Raw genomic sequence first — 10,439 nt, forward strand, 5'->3', positions numbered from 1 at the left:
ATTGTTTAAATCTAATTATTGATAGCCCAATAAAAAATTAAATGATAAGATTAAAGATTAAATGTAACATGACTTTCTAGAAATAGATCCATTAGAACCATTTTTTAAAAAATCACACATGAATCAATGTTGTGACTTCTGTTTTAATACAAGATACTAGTCAAGATTTTTCGGTCAAAACTATAAATAATATTTGAACTTTAATTAATGTATTTTAAAGCGTACATTCAATAAGATTGTTATTTTTAAAATATACAAAAAGTTGTAAACCCATCAAAAACAAGAATACTATTTTTAAGTTCATCAACGAGATACAAAAATATATGTTGTACTGGATGTTGTTTGTTGTATAGATGTCTCATAACACATGAAAACGAGACGGACCAACACTTTTTTAATTTGAACTGAATAAAGAAAAAAAAAAGAGAATAAAAGGGATTTAAAAGATAAGTCCACCTCTAAACTCTCACAGAAATTAACAAAAAAAAAACAGTATAGGGAACTGTCTATGCGTTGAATAATCATCACATAAGAAAGGAAACTTCTTCATTAATAGTCGTAAAATTTCACTAATATATAAAAATAAACTATATTGTCCACATCAGAGTATCAAAATAAGTTTGCAAAATTTAGTGCTAAAGACAATTGTATGTCAATGAGATAACACCAATGGTGGAAACAAAGCAGAAGCAATACAAATTTCCTTTTTTATTTTTATTTATATAGCTTTATATATGGTTTTTATTTTGGGTGCAACTATATGGTTTTGTAGATAATAATATTAAACTCCATACTCATTGAAGAGACACATTACACATATTAAAATAATTTATCTGTTTCATAAAAAGGCAGCTGGATTCTATCATGTGGATCTCGTGATCTACCATAGAGCCATGGATTAATCACTGTCAATAATAATTCCATCTATTTATTATTCTGTTTTCACGTAGGTACAAAAGATTGTATTTGTAACTTCTGCATTGAGATCTTCATCGCTAAACTTTTCGCTAACTGTGGGTATGACTGGTTTTCCCGCTACCACCCGCAAACGCAGCTTTTGCAGTTAGTAGCGGTTGCTAGCGTTTTGCAACAATCGCTCAAACCGCTCTAAACCGCTCGAAATCGATCCAAATCGCTCTGAACCTCATAAATTCAAAAGCTGGTTCCAGCTAGCATTTGCGGTTGCGGACGTTTGCGGGAGGATAATTTTTTTTTTTTCCAAAACAATATAAATACAAAAATAAAAAAATTCAATAAAAAAATTAAAGTGAAATTATAAAAATGTTAAAATATATCAATTAAATTTTAGTTAATATTATAAAACTTTAAAATAAAAATATTTTCTATATTTTTAAAAAATTTAAACTATAACTTTCTAAATATAAATTTTATATTTATTATAATATTATTATTTTTGATATTTTTATAATTGTATAAAATGTAAATATTATTAATTTATTATTTAACAGCTGCTGCATTTGGTAGTTAACCAGTCATAAGTATCCCGCAAACGCACAAATTTCTAATCGCAGAACCAGTCGTACAAATCTCTTAAAACCGCTAGAAACTGCAACCACCCGCATCCGCAAACTCCCGCAACCGCAACCGCAACCGCTGCGGTTAAACCAGTCAGGCCCTTAATTTCGCGATCGACATGAAGTTAGCAGTAACGACGCAAACTGACATCGCCTTTTAAATTATTGGAAAGAATGTAATAGAGTGTTCAGATAGGGTTGTGTTATTATAAAATATCGCAACAAATACGAATTCCTCTTATTTTATTCAACTCGGTCACTGTACGTTAAAAAGAAAAACATACTATTTGAATAATTGTACTGAATGAAAACCACGTAACCCATCTATTATTTCCACAAATAACGAAAATTTCTCAAAGGGAACAGTTTATAATGTAAATAAAATTCCAAAAATAAAAAACACAAAAGATATAAAGCAAAGAAGAAAAAAAAGTCTATGCTTTCATATTCATTGCTTTAACCTTCTCTCTCTCAGACACAGACACACAGCTAAGCTTCCCATCTGAAAGGAGTTTCATGTCCTGAAGGACCATAACCTCTCTCTCTCTAATAACAAATAAAAAAACAGAAGATAGAGAGAGAGAAAGTATGGCTCACATAAAGATCTAACAGAGACAGTAGTCCCACATCCCCACCACAGCCATCTTCGATCATCATCAATGGATCCTGATCCGGATCATAACCCGAATCATCATAGACCAAACTTCCCTCTCCAGCTTCTTGATTCTTCTTCCTCCTCTTCCACTTCCTTAGCCATCGTCCCATCAGCTTCTTCTTCCGAACCTAACTCCGAACCAAACGCCCTCTCCAAGAAACCGCCCCCAAAGCGAACCTCAACTAAGGACAGACACACCAAAGTCGAAGGCCGAGGCCGTAGGATCCGTATGCCTGCCATGTGCGCCGCACGTGTCTTTCAGCTCACACGTGAGCTAGGTCATAAGTCCGACGGTGAAACCATCGAGTGGCTTCTCCAGCAAGCTGAGCCGGCGGTTATAGCCGCTACAGGAACTGGAACCATTCCGGCTAACTTCGCTTCTCTTAATATCTCACTTCGCAGCTCAAGATCTTCTCTCTCCGCTGCTCATCTTCGTACAGCTCCAAGCAGCTATTACTTTCACTCGCCTACGATGGCTCATCCTCATCAGGTGCGTCCCAAGCACGAGTCGCATTCCTCTTCTTCTTCGCAGCTTTTAGACCACAACCAGATGGGGAACTATTTAGTTCAATCAACGGCTGGATCTTTGCCAACGAGTCAGACTCCTACTACGGCACCGTTTTGGAGTAGTGGTGACAGTACGCAGAATCTTTGGGCTTTTAATATCAACCCTCATCATTCGGGGGAAGTTTACAACACGAGCGGTGGTGGTGGTGGTGGCGGTGGAGGAGGCGGAGCAGGAGGAGGAGGAGTACATCTGATGAATTTTGCAGCTCCTATTGCTTTGTTTTCTGGACAGCCTTTGGCGTCTGGTTACGGAGGAGGAGGTGGAGATCATAACCATTACGGAGTTTTAGCGGCGTTGAACGCTGCTTACCGGCCGGTTCAGGAGACGGCGAGCCAGCAAAACCGCGAAGGAGATCATCATCACAGCCATCAAGAAGATGGAAGCACGAGTCATCATTCCTAGGCAAAAAACACACACACAAACAATATATCTGTGAGATTTATTTTTATTTTTGTTCTTTCGTTTGTTTGATTGTTTTTAAACAAGCGTGATTTTTTTTTTTTTTGCATTGCTTCTTTATATTTTCTTTATAAATTATAATATCCCACGAGTGTTGCTCAGGTTCCATTCGTCTTCTGATTAGTCAATGTATTAAGTAAGTAAGAACGTGAGTATTCGATATATGTATGTGGTTTTTGAAACGAAGTTAATTTGGTTTTGTTTTTTTTTCAAAAGGGTTTAGCCTCAATTAGTAGTTGTCTTGTGAAATGTGTTTATTATGCGAGTTCTGCTCGGGTTTCATTCCTATAATAATTAATTAGTGGTTTTGTTTCTTTTCTGGAAGTGTTTTTCCTCTATACTCTTGAGTGCGAGAGGTTTATCATGTGAGTTCTGCTCGGGTTCGTTATTCTTCTGATTAATTAATGTATTAGTTAAGTAAGAACGTGAGACTATTCAATATATAGTATGTGTTTTTTGCAACTAGGCATCGTCTTTTTTTCTAGAGGGTTTAGCCTCAACTAGTATTTATCTTGTGAAATGTTTTTTCCTCTACTCTTAAGTCTTAAGTGAGAGAGGTTTATTATGTGGTGTGACACACTACTTGATGAGTGTTTTCGAACAATTTTAATATATATATATATATATGTATGATTATTCAGTATCAATAAAACTTTCCCATACCAAATTACTATTAATCTTCCGTTTAATTTGTTCATGATTTGATTCCCTCCAGGCCTCCACCACATTGTCTGGAATAGGTACATATGCATGTATTATGAGCTTATTCCTGTTATATTTCTGTCTATCTAATCTACTATTTCCCCCAGTGTGAATCACATATCCTCTTTTGGTTACCCTTGACCGGTGTGATTTTTTGGTTACTATTAAGTAATTTGAAGTGTGAAAAACCTCTAGTAGCCTAGTGGTTTGAATGGTTGAGGTGGAGTTATTGTACTTAGTTCGATTCTTTTATTTTTTCAGAGAAAGGTGTGTACACGAAGGGGGAATGCATTTAGATATGGTGCCATATTAATTCCAGTAGCTCGTCTTCTATATATATATATATATATATATATATGCAGGATTTAATACTTTAGTTGATTCAATTTATAGCTTTTGTAAAGCTTTTGTAAGGCGTTACTTTTGTGAATGGTCAAGCACTATATACTATATTGCGGAGCGCAGGAACATAACATAGAAGTAAATTATCAAAAATCTCATCTGGTCGAAGCTTGCTACGTTTGGAGATTTAAGATATACAATCTCTGGATCCATGAAACTTATCGCCAACGTCAATTCTTGTTAAATAATAATATATTTACATGCAAATATTGTGAATTTCGAACACCCAAAACATTCATCCAAGATATTTCATTCTCTTCCGAAAGTTGATCAAACAAATACTGAAAACAATGTCGAGATCTACATCTCGATGCAAACCCAATACTCATGCAAGTCATTGAAACTATTGTAGGTTATAGATTCGAGCTTCATCTTTTATTTCTAAAAGTTTCGTTGATGGATGAAACGCAACATCGATTATATATCTATAGTCGAGACAGGATACATTGATGATGTATAATTAACAAGGAAATTTTCATTATACAAATAATACAAAAGTAGTGTAACATTCGCAATAACCATATCCCTGCATCTTGTGTCAGTCTATATGGATACTATTGTTCTTCTTAAGTTATATTAGGTCTTACCATGCATGGGTTATATATAGAGAAACGATCGTGTAGACCTACGTTGCATACTTGCATTGTATATAAATGAGTAATATTAACGAGCATTGGATTGGGAGGTTAGCAATTCTAAAATCATACACACATACTTTTATATACAGTTGTTATAATTCTAAAATCATACACACATACTTTTATATACAGTTGTTATCTTAATAGAAACAAAATATTGCTTCACATAAAAATATTTATTTTGGTATGAAAATAATAATATTATTTTTCGTTACATGCATGGGAGTATAATACTTGAAGCTTCTATAGATCGGTGCGAACCATTTCTTGGAATATAATCACAGGCCTGCCGATTCTAACCATATGTATTTTTAGTGAACCAGACGTTAGTTTAACGAAATCAAATTTGTAGGAAGCAGCACTATTAGAGGAATGTAATTCTCTCTTATCAGAATAATATATCAATAGGCGATCGAAACTAGATTTTTCATTGATAAAAGAAAGAAAATAATATATAGTCACCGATGATCTCATGAATCTTCTTTGATATTTGTATATTATTGTTTGCGTACTACTTTGGAGATAAACAATAAGATACGAGTCATGACCGATCATTGTCTTTATGTCGGCGTTTTATTTTATATAAAAAGAAATCTGCACTAAAAGGAAAAGGGCACAGGTAGTTAATGTAATCTGGCGTTACCCAATAGGTCCAAAAGAAATTAAAATGTCCCTAAAGTATGTATGCTTAAAATAGAGTTCTTTGGATCTACGACTACGTAGTTGTATATGTGAAAAGACTAGTATTGGAAGAGTGTATTTCACGTAGCTTTTTTGTTTTTGATCTGGCAAAGATTAGATGATCATAATTCCCTCACTTGCTTCTCTATTTTGTTTAATCAAAAATCACTAATCCTTTCATTCGTCGCCTTCACCATAACCATTTTATCATTTTTCCAGAACAAATTATGATTACAAATTTTTTAAAAGGAACGTATACTAGTTAATGTTACTAATCCTTGCGCATAAATTGTCATTTCATTTTTAACCTTCTCGTGTATGATACGGAACAAAATAAACAAAAAACCCAATTAGTGTATCTAATTATCTTTGCTCAGGCCCAATTTTAACAATGCTTATAGTTTCTCCATCCACATTTACTGACACGGACTATATACAATCCATCGGCTCTTAAAGGCCCATTATTAGCTGGAGATCGGAGAAAAGGGTCGACTACCTTAGAGAAGTGGATATTTAGATGCACTCAATAGGATGCACTAATGCACAATACATATACGGTATCACCAATCACCATATATCCCATTCCTCATTCAACTGTCTTTTAGATATCTGATACAAAGTACTAGTTTTTTGTCAAATACGATAAATAATATCATAATTTTTGTATTAAATCCACAGAGCAGAACGCAAAAGTAACTAAAGCTGCATAAGAGTATGCTCATTGTTTAAATATCGAAGAATTTTTCTATCATAACGTAATTTACAAACAAAGTATTAATATCTGTTTAAAAATTATATAATTTAATAATTAACTGAACCAATGATAAAAGGACAGAAAAGTTTCAAAACATGTTTTTTTCTATAAAAAAGTTTCAAAACATGTTTCTCAAATTTTCTTTTAGAAAAATTATTTTCATTCTCTCTCATTTTCTTATTTTTATATTTTAGTTACTCTCTCATACTCCCTCCGTTTTATAATAGATGATGTTTTGAAAAGTTATTGATGTTACAAAATACATGATATTTGATATTTTTAATTAGTTTAAAGTTTATCGAAAACTGTGTGACCAATGATTATTTTTTAGTATTTTTGATGATTGATTAGATTAGATTTACTTTATATTTTTAATGTTACTTTTTAGAAAAATGTGTATGTTTTAATTCTTGTGTTTTAATCAAAATATCAACTATTTTGAAACAGAGATAATAGATAGTACTTTTTAGTTACTTTCTATAAAAAATGCTTTAATATCATTTTATTTTTAATATGCAAAGTAAAAAAAATGAAAGGAGAGGTAATAGTCCAAGCTAAGACCTGGCCTCCACTTTAGTTTTTTAACATAGAGAAAGAGAAGAAGAAAAAGAAAAGTGTTGAGAAACTGGAGCCTGGAGGCTAGTATTAATGCCTTCTAATTCTGGAGATGATAATGTTCTTCAAATTCTCATCAAGAACTTCGATGTCCTTGCTCTGTATGTCTCTCTTTCCCTTCTCTTTTATTTCTCTTTACAGATCCTTCTCTTGTTTTTCTTCTTCTTGTTAATTAGTTAGATCCTATCTTGTTTCCTTAGTCTTATTTCTACTGAGTTTCAACTACATTGTCTATGTTCTTTCTTGATTCTAATGTTGAAAGAGATACCCTTTTTAGATATTTTACTGATTTATAAGTTTAATTTTGTGTGTAGAACTTTTTAAGAAAAACTGAAACTTGCTTTGCTTTTGCTTCTGCAGCCCATTGGTTGCTCTCGTCTACCCTCTGTAAGTGAAATCTATGTCCCTCCTCCATTTAGTTGTGTATGTTTTGTTAAACTTTCATTCAGATATATATATGAACATTAGAAACTCTTAGGGGAAAAATGCAAAAAACTAAACCTTTGAAAATTTAATCAATAAAGATTAAAGAAAATGAATTTTTTTTCTCAGATGCACGTATATCCACACGCACCCATTTAGAATTCAAGGCACTGGGCATATGGTCTTGTAGTATTCAACTAGGGCTGGGCAAATAAACCGAATCCGAAAACCCGAACCGAATCCGAAAAATGAATCCGAACCGATCCGAACCCGACGTAAATACCGAATGGGTCTTGTTTTGTGGTATTTTGGGTTATGGATATTATCCGAACCGAACCCGAATCTAAATGGATATCCGATAGAACCCGAAACATTCAAAACCTCGAAAAAATCTTGTACCAAACATGATCTCAATTCCTAATATGTATCCAAAATACACTAAGAAATATTGAACATCTAAAATACTTATCTATTACATGAAGGTTGATGGTTAAAGATGGCCGTTGAATCTTGAAGTATTTAGATTTTGATTTTGTTTTCGTTAAACAATGTGTCTCATCTCATGAGAATTTTGTTTTCGTTTTATGCTTTTATTTATTTGGTTTTCTTTTTATCAGTAAATATGTGTACTTTTCGTTTGATTTTGAATGATCACGGTTGATGTTCCTTATTTTTGAATCGATTTTACTTAAGTTTTGGTTACAAAATAGGTAAAAATCATGTATTTTAAAACTGAAGAACCGATTTTACTCATGTTTTGGTTATAAAATAGGTAAAAATCAGGTACTTTTAAACCGAAAAACCGATTGGGACACGAACCCGAAAGTATATTGGGTTGTACCGGTTCTGTGAAGATTTACTAACCCCGATCCGAACCCGATAGAACCCGAAGCGGTCCCGAATCGAACTTTCATATAATCCGAATGGGGCTGATTTTGATAAACCCAAAAAACCGAAATCCGATTGGATAAAACCAAAACCCGATTGGGACCCCGAATGCCCAGGCAGAATTAAATTGGAATATGCTTAATTATGTTAACAAAAAATGAACAGATATGCATCAGTGAAAGCCATAGAGACAAAATCATTAGCAGAAGACGAGCAATGGCTCACCTACTGGGTTCTCTATGCAATCATCTCCCTCTTCGAACTCATTTTCTCCAAACTTCTTGATTGGTTAGTTTTATTTATTACGTTGATATTCTTACTTTGTAAGCACTATTTTTAATGCTAGTTCAGTCACAGTAATCAAAAGTTCTTTTCTGATAATTAAAACACACATGAAAGGTTTCCGATATGGCCGTTCTTGAAGCTGATCGGGATATGCTGGCTTGTGCTACCACAGTTTAATGGAGCAGAACATGTCTACAGACATTTTATCAGGCCATTCTACATGAATCCTCAAAGAGCTTCCACCAATATTTGGTATGTTCCTCAAAAGAAATTGAATTTCTTCCCCAAACGTGACGACGATGACATCCTCACTGCTGCTGAGAAATACATGGAAAAACACGGCACTGACGCAGTTGAGCGAATGATTGTCAGGGTAAATTCAAAATCATTTACATATGTATAAACATGTGTATTGATTGGTTATGTTTTTTTTTTTTGAAAACCGGTTGTTTATGTTTAAATGTTTAATTAACGTTGTTTTGGATGCAGAAGGATAGTTATGAAAGAGGGAGGAGAGGAGGTGGAAGCAATGATTATATGACCTTTGATGACGACTATAGGTACTAAGTTTACCATGTTTATAATTGGGTGGTCGATCACTGTTATCGTCATCCTGTTTGGCCACATTCAGTTGTAAGCTAGATGTGTGACTATTGTCTTATATATCGCTTTTATAATTGCCAGGTTTGTGTCTTGTATCCTCTATTTGATATTAGGTTTGTTCTTCCAAATCATCTTGAACAATGGGCTGGTATACACACAGAAAAACTGAAACTAGGAGGTTGATTGTTTCATAGATTCTACACTAGTTTTTAGTTTTTGATTTTCAAAAACTGTTTTTTACCCAATCATGATTTTGGTCAAATAGATTCCCTATTTTATAGGGAAACTAGTTTTTGCTTCCTTTTACTAGTTCCTTCTTAAAAACCAAAATCCATATTTTACTTGTTTCTTCCTAAAATTACCTACGATCAAAACCAAAAAATTGTTTTTCTTCTTTTTTTTTTTCAAAATACAATTGTTAATTTTATTAAATAGTACTATATAAAACCAACTCTACAAAGTAAACATAAACCTCAAAACTATTAAATAATTTTATGCATGTTATTACAATGCTATTTTTGTTTTTATTTTTCCAGAGTAAATATTTTACTATTACATTTATCAAAATCCATTTTCTACTCAATAAAATTAATTTTTAGTTTATGAAGAAATATCACTATTATTGTGTATATACTATCTCTATAGACTTGTGTTTTCCCAAATTTAGAAATATTTGTTAACTTTTAAATTTAAATTTGTAAATAATAGTTATCAACAATTATTTAATTCCAAAATTTACATAAAATTAATGCATGTATAGTTAAATTCTACACATAATTATTTTTTTGTAGTTAACCGCTGATGAATATATATTATAATTATGGAAAAAGTTTATTAAAAAATATGTATGTACATTTTACTTTTAATATGCACAGATATATGCATATATTATATGTACAAGTTATAATTAGATATATATATGTATGTTTCAACACAAAATTAATTTTAAGTTTATGTTTAAACATAGAATTATATTATTTTGTGTTTGCTTTAAAAAAAAGAGATTATGTGTGTCTTGATAATAATATTTTATATTATGTTATTTCCATAATAAATATTTTATTATTAATAAAACTTTTATTTTATTATTTTAAAAACAAAAATCAAAAACCAAAAACCAAAATCTAAAATCACCATTCATAATTTTCCAGAAACTAAAATCTACTGCAAAATCAAAAACCAGAAATCAAAATATATAATCCAAAAACCAAAAACTAAAAACCAAAAACCA

The 10,439-nt window shown here is 32.3% G+C and overlaps 2 protein-coding genes across 2 annotated transcripts; both read left to right on the plus strand.

Annotated features, from left to right (window-relative positions):
• The first annotated feature begins 1,955 nt into the window (after window positions 1-1,955).
• LOC106394948 (transcription factor TCP15-like) lies at window positions 1,956-4,581 on the plus strand. Its single transcript, XM_048759743.1, has 2 exons — window positions 1,956-3,190; window positions 4,181-4,581. Exon 1 carries the CDS (start codon window positions 2,195-2,197, stop codon window positions 3,158-3,160), a length of 966 nt encoding a protein of 321 aa, XP_048615700.1. The 5' UTR covers window positions 1,956-2,194; the 3' UTR covers window positions 3,161-3,190; window positions 4,181-4,581.
• Window positions 4,582-6,951: 2,370 nt separating this feature from the next.
• LOC106421081 (HVA22-like protein c) lies at window positions 6,952-9,349 on the plus strand. The gene is made up of 5 exons (XM_013861931.3): window positions 6,952-7,110; window positions 7,370-7,396; window positions 8,486-8,608; window positions 8,720-8,978; window positions 9,095-9,349. The coding sequence occupies exons 1-5, from the start codon at window positions 7,043-7,045 to the stop codon at window positions 9,170-9,172; spliced, it is 555 nt and encodes a 184-aa protein (XP_013717385.1). The 5' UTR covers window positions 6,952-7,042; the 3' UTR covers window positions 9,173-9,349.
• The last annotated feature ends 1,090 nt before the right edge of the window (window positions 9,350-10,439 follow it).

This window comes from Brassica napus, chromosome A2, assembly GCF_020379485.1.
Source record: "Brassica napus cultivar Da-Ae chromosome A2, Da-Ae, whole genome shotgun sequence".
Classification (NCBI taxonomy): Eukaryota; Viridiplantae; Streptophyta; class Magnoliopsida; order Brassicales; family Brassicaceae; genus Brassica; species Brassica napus.

Bases quoted from the DNA above. Each gene is read 5' to 3' on its own strand.
- LOC106394948 (XM_048759743.1), top strand. From the start codon at position 2,195: ATGGATCCTGATCCGGATCATAACCCGAATCATCATAGACCAAACTTC.
- LOC106421081 (XM_013861931.3), top strand. From the start codon at position 7,043: ATGCCTTCTAATTCTGGAGATGATAATGTTCTTCAAATTCTCATCAAG. The intron at 7,111-7,369 runs GTATGTCTCTCT...TTGCTTCTGCAG, and splicing joins AACTTCGATGTCCTTGCTCT to CCCATTGGTTGCTCTCGTCT. The intron at 7,397-8,485 runs GTAAGTGAAATC...AAAAATGAACAG, and splicing joins GTTGCTCTCGTCTACCCTCT to ATATGCATCAGTGAAAGCCA.